The sequence below is a fragment of the Camarhynchus parvulus genome, chromosome 25 (genome assembly GCF_901933205.1).
Source record: "Camarhynchus parvulus chromosome 25, STF_HiC, whole genome shotgun sequence".
Classification (NCBI taxonomy): domain Eukaryota; kingdom Metazoa; phylum Chordata; class Aves; order Passeriformes; family Thraupidae; genus Camarhynchus; species Camarhynchus parvulus.
Genome location: NC_044595.1, coordinates 422,961 through 435,883, shown reverse-complemented (window position 1 = coordinate 435,883; position 12,923 = coordinate 422,961). Strand labels below are relative to the sequence as shown.

General features: G+C 48.9%; 2 protein-coding genes across 2 annotated transcripts in view; one reads left to right on the top strand and one right to left on the bottom strand.

Annotated features, from left to right (window-relative positions):
- The window catches only part of COPA (coatomer protein complex subunit alpha), a 40,745-nt gene extending 37,309 nt beyond the window's left edge, over positions 1-3,436 (bottom strand). Inside the window, exons 1-2 of the mRNA XM_030965287.1 lie at positions 3,314-3,436; positions 1,088-1,201 (exon numbers count right to left, since the gene is read on the bottom strand). Coding sequence (XP_030821147.1) covers positions 1,088-1,201; positions 3,314-3,353 — 154 coding nt within the window. The 5' untranslated portion in view covers positions 3,354-3,436. The remainder of the gene's footprint in view (positions 1-1,087; positions 1,202-3,313) is intronic.
- Positions 3,437-3,457: 21 nt separating this feature from the next.
- NCSTN (nicastrin) overlaps positions 3,458-12,923 on the top strand; it is a 28,297-nt gene continuing 18,831 nt past the window's right edge. The window contains exons 1-4 of the mRNA XM_030965286.1: positions 3,458-3,619; positions 6,805-6,909; positions 8,425-8,548; positions 9,287-9,405. Of these exons, the coding sequence (XP_030821146.1) occupies positions 3,484-3,619; positions 6,805-6,909; positions 8,425-8,548; positions 9,287-9,405 (484 nt within the window). The 5' untranslated portion in view covers positions 3,458-3,483. The remainder of the gene's footprint in view (positions 3,620-6,804; positions 6,910-8,424; positions 8,549-9,286; positions 9,406-12,923) is intronic.

The window sequence follows — 12,923 nt, the reverse complement described above, 5'->3', positions numbered from 1 at the left end:
GAACCCCCAGAAATCCCAGGTTTTTCCCAGAATTCTTCCATTTTTCCCTTTCTTTGTCCCATTTTTTCCTGGTTTTCCCCATTTTTCCCATTTTTTCTGGTTTTTTTCCCATTTTTTTCCCATTTTCACCCCATTTTTACCATTGCGCTCACCAAACTTCTTCATGAGGGAGCACACGCACCCACCCCCCCCCCCCCCCTCAGGTGCACCCCCAGAACCCCCCAATTTTTCCCAGAATTTTTCCATTTCCCATTTTTCCCATTTTCCAGTTTCCCATTTTTTCCAGTCCCATTTTTTTCCAATTTCACCCCATTTTTACCATCGGGCTCACCAAACTTGTCCATGAGGGAGCACACAGGACCCACCTCACCCCAGCCTCAGGTGCACCCCAGAACCCCCAGAAATCCCAAATTTTTCCCAGAATTTTTCCATTTTTCCCATTTTTTTTCCCATTTTTTCCTGGTTTTCCTCATTTTTCCCATTTTTTCCCATTTTTTCCCATTTTTTTCCCGTTTTCACCCCATTTTTACCATCATGCTCACCAAACTTGTTCATGAGGGAGCACACAGGACCCACCTCACCACAGCCTCAGGTGCACCCCAGAACCCCCAGAAATCCCAAATTTTTCCCAGAATTTTTCCATTTTTCCCTTTTTTTGTCCTATTTTTTCCTGGTTTTCCCCATTTTTCCCCATTTTTTCTGTTTTTTTTCCCATTTTTACCCCATTTTTACCATCTTGCTCACCAAACTTGTCCATGAGGGTGCACATGGGACCCACCTCACCACAGGTTCAGGTGCACCCCAGAAATCCCAGATTTTTCCCAGAATTTTTCTATTTTTCCCATTTTTTCCCCATTTTTCCCATTTTTTCCCATGTTTTTCCCATTTTTCTCCCATTTTCACCCCATTTCACCATCGTGCTCATTGAACTTGTCCATGAGGGAGCACACGGGACCCACCACAGGTTCAGGGGTGCCCAGAACCCCCAAAATTTCCAGATTTTTTCCCTTTTTTTCCCGTTTTTTCCCTTTTTTTCCCATTTTTTCTGGGTTTTGCCCCTTTTTTCCCGTTTTCCGCCCCGTTTTACCGTCGTGCTCGTCGAACTTGTCGATGAGGGTGCACATGCGGTAGTCCCAGAGCTGGATGACGCCGTTGTGGAGGCTGCTCAGCACCCAGGGCCGCTTGGGGTGGAATGACAGCCCTGGGAAAAACGGGGGGAAAATGTGGGGGAAAAAACTGGGAAAAGTTGGGGAAAAAACTGGGAAAAGTTGGGGGAAAAAACTGGGAAAAGTTGGGGGGAAAAACCTGGGAAAAAACCTGGGGAAAAACCTGGGAAAAACCTGGGGAAAATCCTGGGAAAAGTTGGGGAAAAAAACTGGGAAAAGTTGGGGGAAAAACTGGGAAAAACCTGGGAAAAGTTGGGGAAAAAGCTGGGAAAAGTTGGGGAAAAAGCTGGGAAAAGTTGGGGAAAAACTGGGAAAAGTTGGGGGGAAAACTGGGAAAAGTTGGGGAAAAACCTGGGGAAAAAGCTGGGAAAAGTTGGGGAAAAACTGGGAAAAGTTGGGGAAAAAACTGGGAAAAGTTGGGGGAAAAAACTGGGAAAAGTTGGGGGAAAAACCTGGGAAAAAACCTGGGGAAAATCCTGGGAAAAAACCTGGGGAAAATCCTGGGAAAAGTTGGGGAAAAAAACTGGGAAAAGTTGGGGGGAAAAACTGGGGAAAAACCTGGGAAAAGTTGGGGAAAAAACTGGGAAAAGTTGGGGAAAAAACTGGGAAAAGTTGGGGGAAAAAACTGGGAAAAGTTGGGGAAAAACCTGGGAAAAGTTGGGGAAAAATTGGGAAAAGTTGGGGGAAAACTGGGAAAAGTTGGGGAAAAAACTGGGGAAAAACCTGGGAAAAATCCTGGGGAAAAACCTGGGGAAAATCCTGGGAAAAGTTGGGGAAAAACTGGGAAAAGTTGGGGAAAAACCTGGGAAAAGTTGGGGAAAAACTGGGAAAAGTTGGGGAAAAACCTGGGAAAAGTTGGGGAAAAACCTGGGAAAAGTTGGGGAAAAAAACTGGGAAAAGTTGGGGAAAAAAACTGGGGAAAAACCTGGGAAAAATCCTGGGGAAAAACCTGGGGAAAATCCTGGGAAAAGTTGGGGAAAAACTGGGAAAAGTTGGGGGAAAAACCTGGGAAAAGTTGGGGGAAAAACCTGGGAAAAGTTGGGGGAAAAACCTGGGAAAAGTTGGGGGAAAAACTGGGAAAAGTTGGGGAAAAACCTGGGAAAAGTTGGGGAAAAACTGGGAAAAAAACTGGGGAAAATCCTGGGAAAAGTTGGGGAAAAACTGGGAAAAGTTGGGGAAAAAAACTGGGAAAAGTTGGGGAAAAAAACTGGGAAAAGTTGGGGAAAAAAACTGGGGAAAAACCTGGGGAAAATCCTGGGAAAAGCTGGGGAAAAACTGAGAAAAGCTGGGGAAAAAACCTGGGGAAAATCCTGGGAAAACCTTGGGGAAAACCCAGGAAAAGGTGGGAAATAAACCTGGGGAAAATCCAGGAAAAAAGGTGGGAAATAAACCTGGGAAAGGCTGGGGAAAAAACTGGGAAAAGAAGTGGGAAAACCTGGGAAAGGGGTGGGAAATGAACCTGGGAAATGAAATAAACCCTGAAAATAAACCTGGGAAATAAACCTGGGAAAGGGGCGGGGAAAACCTTGGGAAAAGGTGGGGAAAGGGTGCGAAATAAACCTGGGAAAAGGTGGGGAAAAACCTGAAAAAAAACTGGGAAAAACCTGAGAAAGGGGTGAAGAAAACCCTGGGGAAAGGGTGGGAAAACCTTGGGGAAAAGTGGGAAATAAACCTGGGAAATAAACCTGAGAAATAAACCTGGGAAATAAACCTGGGAAAAAGTGAAATAAACCTGGGAAATAAACCTGGGAAAAAGTGAAATAAACCTGGGAAAGGGTGGGAGATAAACCTGGGAGAAAGCGGGAAAAGGGTGGGAAAACCTTGAGGGAAACCTGGGAAAAGATGGGAAATAAACCTGGGGAAACTCTGGGAAATAAACCTGGGAAAAAGTGGGAAATAAACCTGGGAAAAACCTTGGGAAATAAACCTGGGGAAAAGTGGGAAATAAACCTGGGAAGTCCCTGGGATCAGACCCCAAATCCCCCCGGATCCCCTCAGGCCCCTCCATTCCCCTCCGCAGCCGCTCCAGGCCCTCCCTCCATGCCGGGATCCCACCTTCCCCCCATGATTCCGCCCCCCCATTCCCCGAACCCCGCTTTATCCCGGTTTTATCCCGCTTTATCCCGGTTTCATCCCGGTTTTTCCACCTTTCACCCGCGCGGATTTGGTCTCGAATTTGGTCAACATGGTTCCAGCCCGGCCCGGCCGCAGCCCGGAACCTCCACGTCGGCACCGCGGGAACGCCCCGGAAGCGGCGCCGCTTCCTCCTCTGCGTCACTTCCGCCGGATGGCGGAAGAGGAGCGGCCGCGGGCGGCGATGGCGGCGGGGCCGGGCCGGGATTGCCCGGGAATGGCGCCGGGAATGGCGCCGGGAATATCCCGGAATTCCACGGGGACGCTCCGGAATCCCCTGGGGGTGCTCCGCGCGCTGCTCGTGGCCGCGCTGGCGGCGGGTGAGGCCTGAGGGGGAGCGGGCGAGGCCGCCCGAGGGCCATTTTGGGGTCCCGAGTGCCCCTTTTGGGGTCCCCAATTCCCCTTTTGGGGTCCCTAATGCCCCTTTTGGGGTCCCCAATTCCCTTTTGGGGTCCCCAATTCTCCTTTTGGGGTCCCCAATTCCCCTTTTGGGGTCCCCAATTCTCCTTTTGGGGTCCCCAATGCCCCTTTTGGGGTCCCCAATTCCCCTTTTGGGGTCCCCAATGCCCCTTTTGGGGTCCCCAATTCCCCTTTTGGGGTCCCCAATGCCCCTTTTGGGGTCCCCAATTCTCCTTTTGGGGTCCCTAATCCCCTTTTGGGGTCCCCAATTCCCCTTTGGCTTTTTGGGGTCCCCAATTCTCCTTTGGGGTCCCCAATTCTCCTTTTGGGGTCCCTAATGCCCCTTTTGGGGTCCCCAATTCCCCTTTTGGGGTCCCCAATGCCCCTTTTGGGGTCCCCAATTCTCCTTTTGGGGTCCCTAATGCCCCTTTTGGGGTCCCCAATTCCCCTTTTGGGGTCCCCAATGCCCTTTTGGGGTCCTGGCTGATCCTTTTGGGGTCCCCCTGGTCCCTTTTGGGGTCCCTGTGTCCCTGGCTCCGTTCCCTTTCCCTTTTCCCGGCCCATTCCCAGGTTTTGGGGTTAAAACCCCGGACAAGGGTCTCTTCCCCCATTTCCCTGCCCCATTCCCAGTCCCTGATCCCATTTATCCCGTGCCATTCCCAGTCTCTGATCCTGGATTTTCCCTGCCCCATTCCCAGTCTCTGATCCCAGCCCATTCCCAGTTTCTGATCCTGGATTTTCCCTGCCCCATTCCCAGTCTCTGATCCCAGCCCATTCCCAGTTTCTGATCCCTGTTTTTCCCCGCCCATTCCCAGTCCCTGATCCCAATTTTTCCCAGCCCCTTATCCCAGTTTCTCCCACTTTTTGATCTCTTTTTCCCTGCCCCATTCCCAGTTTCTGATCCCAGTTATTCCCAGCCTCTGATCCCAGTGTTTCCCGTGCCATTCCCAGTCTCTGATCCCATTTATCCCGTGCCATTCCCAGTCTCTGATCCCATTTATCCCGTGCCATTCCCAGTCTCTGATCCCATTTATCCCGTGCCATTCCCAGTCTCTGATCCTATTTTCCCTGCCCCATTCCCAGTCCCTGATCCCAGCCCATTCCCAGTTTCTGATCCCGTTTTCCCTGCCCCATTCCCAAGCTCTGATCCCTGTTTTTCCCCGCCCATTCCCAGTCCCTGATCCCAATTTTCCCCAGCCCCTTATCCCAGTTTTTCCCACTTTTTGATCTCTTTTTCCCTGCCCCATTCCCAGTCCCTGATCCCAGTTGTTCCCAGTCCCCAATCCCGTTTATCCCGTGCCATTCCCAGGTTCTGATCCTGGATTTACCCTGCCCCATTCCCAGTCTCTGATCCCATTTATCCCGTGCCATTCCCAGTTTCTGATCCTATTTTCCCTGCCCCATTCCCAGTTTCTGATCCCAGTTATTCCCAGCCTCTGATCCCAGTGTTTCCCGTGCCATTCCCCGTTTTTGATCCCATTTTTCCCTGCCCTATTCCCACTTTTTGTCCCATTTTTCTCTCCCCATTCCCAGTCTCTGATCCCATTTATCCCGTGCCATTCCCAGTCTCTGATTCTATTTTCCTGCCCCATTCCCAGTCCCTGATCCCAGCCCATTCCCAGTTCTGATCCCTTTTCCCTGCCCCATTCCCAATTCTGATCCCTTTTTCCCCCCTCCCAGTCTCTGATCCCATCCCCAGCCCTTATCCCAGTTGATCCTCCCCTCCACTACCATCACCCCAAGTTATCCCGTGCATCCCAGTCCCTGATCCTATTTTCCCTGCCCCATTCCCAGTTTCTGATCCCAGTTATTCCCAGCCTCTGATCCCAGTGTTTCCCGTGCCATTCCCAGATTTTGATCCCATTTTTCCCAGCCCATTCCCAGTTTCTGATCCCGTTTTCCCTGCCCCATTCCCAAATTCTGATCCCTGTTTTTCCCCGCCCATTCCCAGTCTCTGATCCCAATTTTCCCCGCCCCTTATCCCAGTTTCTCCCACTTTTTGATCTCTTTTTCCCTGCCCCATTCCCAGTCTCTGATCCCATATATCCCATGTCATTCCCAGTTTCTGATCCCAGTTTTCCCGTGCCATTCCCAGTTTCTAATCCCAGTTTTTCCTGTGCCATTCCCAGCCTCTGATCCCAGTGTTTCCCTGCCCCATTCCCAAGTTTTGATCCCATTTTCCCCATCCCATTTTTCCCCAGTTTCTGATCCCATTTTCCCCCAGTTTTTGATCCCATTTTCCCCCAGTTTTTGATCCCATTTTTCCCCAGTTTTTGATGCCATTTTCCCCCAGTTTTTGATCCCATTTTCCCCCAGTTTTTGATCCCATTTTCCCCCAGTTTCTGATCCCATTTTCCCCCAGTTTTTGATCCCATTTTCCCCCAGTTTCTGACCCCATTTTTCCCATGCCATTCCCGTTTCTAATCCCAGTTTTTCCCAGTTTCTGGTCCCAGTTTTTCCTGTGCCATTCCCAGCCTCTGATCCCGGTGTTTCCCTGCCCCATTCCCAAGTTTTGATCCCATTTTCCCCATGCCATTTTCCCCGGTTTTTGATCCCATTTTTCCCATGCCATTTCTGGATTTTGATCCTGTTTTTCTCTGCCCCATTCCCAGTCCCTGATCCTATTTTCCCCAGCCCGTTCCCAGTTTCTGACCCTGTTTTTCCAGTTTCTCATCCCGTTTTTCCTGCCCCATTCCTGGATTTTTATCCCGTTTTTCCCAGGTTCCTGCCGGGGAACTCGGTGCACAGGAAGATTTCCATCGTTATTCCCAGTTTCTGATCCCATTTTTCCCATTTTTTATCCCATTTTTCCCATTTTTCCCAGGTTCCCGCCAAGGGAACTCGGTGCACAGGAAGATTTACATCGTTATTCCCAGTTTCTGATCCCATTTTTCCCATTTTTTATCCCATTTTTCCCAGGTTCCTGCCAGGGGAACTTGGAGCACAGGAAGATTTCCATCGTTATTCCCAGTTTCTGATCCCATTTTTCCCATTTTTCCTGTTTTTCCCAGGTTCCTGCCAAGGGAACTCGGTGCACAGGAAGATTTCCATCGTTATTCCCAGTTTCTGATCCCATTTTTCCCATTTTTTATCCCATTTTTCCCAGGTTCCTGCCAGGGGAACTCGGTGCACAGGAAGATTTACATCGCCCTGAACCACACCGCGCCCTGCGTGCGCCTGCTCAACGCCACGCACCAGATCGGCTGCCAGTGTGAGGAGAAATCCTGGGAATTTGGGAATTCCAGGGAATTTGGGAATGCTGGGGGTGTCTGACAGAGCCTCCCTGCCAGTGTGAGAAATCCTGGGAATTCCTGGGAAATCTGGGAATTCCAGGGAGTTTGGGAATTCTTGGGTGTCTGAGGGAGCCTCCCGGTGATGCTGGCAGTGGGAGAGCCCCTCAGCTCCCTGCCCTGCTCTTCCAGGGAATTTTGGGAATTCTGAGGGACAAATCCCACATTTCCATCTCACAGCTCTCCCTCACCCCACTCCCCCGCTATTCCATGGAAACCCATGGATTTTGTGTAGGAATTTTGGGAATTCTGAGGGGAGAAATCCCACATTTCCACCCCGCGGCTCTTCCATAAGACCCTCATCCTCCTGCCCATCTTTTCCAGGGAATTTTGGGAATTCTGAAGGGACAAATCCCACATTTCCACCCCGCAGCTCTCCCTCACCCCACTCCCCGCTATTCCATGGAAACCCATGGATTTTTTGTAGGAATTTTGGGAATTCTGAGGGGACAAATCCCACATTTCCACCCCACAGCTCTTCCATAAGACCCTCATCCTCCTGCCATTCTTTTCATGGGAATTTTGGGAATTCTGAGGGACAAATCCCACATTTCCACCCCGCAGCTCTCCCTCACCGCTCTTCCCCGCTATTCCATGGAAACCCATGGATTTTTCGCGGGAATTTTGGGAATTCTGAGGGGACAAATCCCACATTTCCACCCCGCAGCTCTTCCATAAGACCCTCATCCTCCTGCCATTCTTTTCCGGGGAATTTTGGGAATTCTGAGGGGACAAATCCCACATTTCCACCCCGCAGCTCTCCCTCACCGCTCTTCCCCGCTACTCCATGGAAACCCGTGGATTTTTGCGGAATTTTGGGAATTCTGAGGGACAAATCCCACATTTCCACCCCGCAGCTCTTCCATAAGACCCTCATCCTCCTGCCCATGCTTTTCAGGGAATTTTGGGAATTCTGAGGGACAATTCCCACATTTCCACCCCGCAGCTCTCCCTCACCCCACATAAGCCCGCTATTCCATGGCAGCCCGTGGATTTTTGCAGAATTTTGGGAATTCTGAGGGGCAAATCCCACATTTCCACCCACAGCTCTTCCATAAGACCCTCTCCCCGCATCCATGGAAACCATATTTTTTTGTAGGAATTTTGGGAATTCTGAGGGACAAATCCCACATTTCCACCCTGTGGCTCTTCCTTAAGACTCTTCAGTCCTCCTGGACCATGGTTTTTTTCCGGGGAATTTTGGGAATTCTGAGGGGACAAATCCCACATTTCCACCCTGCGGCTCTTCCATAAGACCCTCATCCTCCTGCCCATTCTTTTCCAGGGAATTTTGGGAATTCTGAGGGACAAATCCCACATTTCCACCCCGCAGCTCTCCCTCACCGCTCTTCCCCGCTACTCCATGGAAACCCGTGGATTTTTCGCGGGAATTTTGGGAATTCTGAGGGCACGAATGCCGTTTTGTCCCTCCGCAGCCTCGCTGAGCGGGGACACGGGCGTGATCCACGTGGTGGAGCAGGAGCAGGACCTGGAGTGGGCCCTGTCCAAGGGCCCCCACCCGCCCTACATGATCCTGCTGGACGGGAGCCTCTTCTCCAGGTGGGACCTCTGGGATTGGGAATGCCGAAATCCGGGATCAAATCCCCTTGTCCAGGTGCTCCAGGGCTTCCAGGGATTTCGGCCTTGCTAAACTTTGCTTTTCCTGCTTTATTTTGTTGGTGGGACTGGACTCCCAAATTAATGGGGTGTTGCTCCGTGATTTAAAAAAAAAAAACAGAAAATAAACCTTGGGATGGACCTGGGGCTCCTTTTCCAGGGAAAAGCAGGAAAAATGTGGCTGGAAGTTTCTCCCTGTTGATTTTTCCCTCATTTTAGGCCCTTCTGAGATTTTTCCAAGGGATTTTCCCGTTATTTCCCAGGTTTATGCTCAGATTTTAATTATTCATGGATAAATCCCAAATTCCAGCCCCGTTTTCCCATTTCCAGGGAGCTTTTGCTGCACCTGAGGGGAATTTCCAGGATTGTTGGTTTTTCCACCATTTTGGGCCCTCACAAGATAAAAATCCCGGGATTTTTCCTTTATTTCCCTGATTTATCCCTGGATTTCAATTCCTTATGGATAACTCCCAAATCCCAGCCCTTTTTCCCCATTTCCAGGGAGGTTTCTCTCCACCTGAGGGGAATTTCCAGGATTTCCAGCCTTGTCACTTTTCCACCATTTTGGGCCCTCACAAGATAAAATTTCCCAGGATTTTTCCTTCGTTCCCTTGATTTATCCCCAGATTTCAATTATTCATGAATAAACCCCAAATTCCAGCTCTTTTTCCCCATTTCCAGGGAGGTTTTGATGAAGCTGAAGGGAACCTCCCGGATTTCAGGCCTGGCTGTGGCCGCTGCCTCTCCCGCCCCTTCCCAAGGGTTTTCCCCAGGATTGAAGTGTCCCAATGATGGATTTGGTGAGCAAAATTCCCAACTTTTCCACTCTGGTTTTTCCCTTTTTCCCCCTCTTTTCTCCCCCTTTTTTTTCCTATTTTTCTCCCCATTTTTTTCCCTATTTTCCGAGTTTCTTCACATTTTTCTTGCATTTTTTCTTGCGTTTTCCCCCTGTTTTTCCCCCCTTTTTTCCCATTTTCTCCCCCCATTTTCCCCTGGTTTGCCTCATTTTATTTCATTTTTTCACTGTTCTTTTTGCATTTTTCACCTTTTTCCCATTTTCCCCCTGTTTTATCCCATTTTTCCCCCATTTTCCAGGTGTTTACTCAGACACCTACGGCCCACAGTTCTTGCCGATTTTTTACCCATTTTTCTCTGTTTTTCCTCCATTTTTCAGGTGTTTATTCAGACACCTACAGCCCACAGTGCCTGCCGATTTTTTACCCATTTTTCTCCCATTTTTTCAGGTGTTTACTCAGACACCTACAGCCCACAGTTCTTGCCCATTTTGTCCCATTTTTCTCTGGTTTTCCCCCATTTTTCAGGTGTTTATTCAGACACTTATGGCCCCCAGTTTGCTCACTGCAACGGCTCCGAGTGGAACCCGGGCAGCTCCGGGTTTTTGCCCATTTTTCTCTGTTTTTCCCCCATTTTTCAGGTGTTTACTCAGACACCTACGGCCCACAGTTCTTGCTCTGGTTTTGCCCAGTTTTTACCATTTTTCCCCCAATTTTCAGGTGTTTATTCAGACACTTACATCCCCCAGTTTGCTCACTGCAACGGCTCCAAGTGGAACCCGGGTGGCTCTGGGTTTTTGCCCATTTTTCTCTGTTTTTCCCCCATTTTCCAGGTGTTTATTCAGACACCTACAGCCCACAGTGCCTGCCGATTTTTTACCCATTTTTCTCCCATTTTTCAGGTGTTTATTCAGACACCTACAGCCCACAGTTTTTGCCCAATTTTTCCAATTTTTCTCTGTTTTTCCCCCATTTTTCAGGTGTTTATTCAGACACTTATGGCCCCCAGTTTGCTCACTGCAACGGCTCCAAGTGGAACCCGGGCAGCTCCGGGTTTTTGCCCAATTTTTACCCATTTTTCTCTGTTTTATCCCCCATTTTCCAGGTGTTTACTCAGACACCTACAGCCCACAGTTTTTGCCCAATTTTTCCAATTTTTCTCTGGTTTTCCCCCATTTTTCAGGTGTTTATTCAGACACCTACGGCCCCCAGTTTGCTCACTGCAACGGCTCCGAGTGGAACCCGGGCAGCTCTGGGTTTTTGCCCAATTTTTACCATTTTTCCCCCATTTTCCAGGTGTTTACTCAGACACCTACAGCCCACAGTTCTTGCCCTGTTTTACCCATTTTTCCCCTATTTTCCAGGTGTTTATTCAGACACCTACAGCCCACAGCTCCTGCCGATTTTTTACCCATTTTTCTCCCATTTTTCAGGTGTTTATTCAGACACCTACAGCCCACAGTTTTTGCCCAATTTTTCCAATTTTTCTCTGTTTTTCCCCCATTTTTCAGGTGTTTATTCAGACACTTATGGCCCCCAGTTTGCTCACTGCAACGGCTCCGAGTGGAACCCGGGCAGCTCCGGGTTTTTGCCCATTTTTCTCTGTTTTTCCCCCATTTTTCAGGTGTTTACTCAGACACCTACGGCCCACAGTTCTTGCTCTGGTTTTGCCCAGTTTTTACCATTTTTCCCCCATTTTTCAGGTGTTTATTCAGACACTTACATCCCCCAGTTTGCTCACTGCAACGGCTCCAAGTGGAACCCGGGTGGCTCTGGGTTTTTGCCCATTTTTTCTCTGTTTTTCCCCATTTTCCAGGTGTTTACTCAGACACCTACAGCCCACAGTGCCTGCCGATTTTTTACCCATTTTTCTCCCATTTTTCAGGTGTTTATTCAGACACCTACAGCCCACAGTTTTTGCCCAATTTTTCCAATTTTTCTCTGTTTTTCCCCCATTTTTCAGGTGTTTATTCAGACACTTATGGCCCCCAGTTTGCTCACTGCAACGGCTCCAAGTGGAACCCGGGCAGCTCCGGGTTTTTGCCCAATTTTTACCCATTTTTCTCTGTTTTATCCCCCATTTTCCAGGTGTTTACTCAGACACCTACAGCCCACAGTTTTTGCCCAATTTTTCCAATTTTTCTCTGGTTTTCCCCCATTTTTCAGGTGTTTATTCAGACACCTACGGCCCCCAGTTTGCTCACTGCAATGGCTCCGAGTGGAACCCGGGCAGCTCTGGGTTTTTGCCCAATTTTTACCATTTTTCCCCTATTTTCCAGGTGTTTACTCAGACACCTACAGCCCACAGTTCTTGCTCTGTTTTTGCCCATTTTTTACCATTTTTCCCCCATTTTTCAGGTGTTTATTCAGACACTTACATCCCCAGTTTGCTCACTGTTTTGGCCCAAGTGGAACCGGGTGGCTCTGGGTTTTCATTTTTCTCTGTTTTTCCCCATTTTCCAGGTGTTTATTCAGACACCTACAGCCCACAGTTCCTGCCGATTTTTTACCCATTTTTCTCCCATTTTTCAGGTGTTTATTCAGACACCTACAGCCCACAGTTTTTGCCCAATTTTTCCAATTTTTCTCTGTTTTTCCCCCATTTTTCAGGTGTTTATTCAGACACTTATGGCCCCCAGTTTGCTCACTGCAACGGCTCCAAGTGGAACCCGGGCAGCTCCGGGTTTTTGCCCAATTTTTACCCATTTTTCTCTGTTTTATCCCCCATTTTCCAGGTGTTTACTCAGACACCTACAGCCCACAGTTTTTGCCCAATTTTTCCAATTTTTCTCTGGTTTTCCCCCATTTTTCAGGTGTTTATTCAGACACCTACGGCCCCAGTTTGCTCACTGCAACGGCTCCGAAGTGGAACCCGGGCAGCTCTGGGTTTTTGCCCAATTTTTACCATTTTTCCCCCATTTTCCAGGTGTTTACTCAGACACCTACAGCCCACAGTTCTTGCCCTGTTTTTACCCATTTTTCCCCTATTTTCCAGGTGTTTATTCAGACACCTACAGCCCACAGCTCCTGCCGATTTTTTACCCATTTTTCTCCCATTTTTCAGGTGTTTATTCAGACACCTAGCCCTTTTTTTCTTCCCCCCCCAGCCCTGGTTTTTGCTCCACATGTTTGCCCAATTTTTCCAATTTTTCTCTGGTTTTCCCCATTTTTCAGGTGTTTATTCAGACACTTATGGCCCCCAGTTTGCTCACTGCAACGGCTCCGAGTGGAACCGGTGGCTTGGGTTGCCTTTCCGGTTTTTCCCATTTTCAGGTGTTTACCAACACCTACAGCCCACTTTTTTCTCTGTTTTACCCCCCATTTTCCAGGTGTTTACTCAGACACCTACAGCCCACAGTTCTTGCCCAATTTTTCTTTTTTCTCTGGTTTTCCCCCTTTTTCAGGTGTTTATTCAGACACCCACAGTTCGCCCCCAGTTTTTACCCATTTTCTCTGTTTTCCTCATTTTCAGGTGTTTAGTCGGACACCGGGCAGCTCTGGGTTTTGCCCAATTTTTACCCATT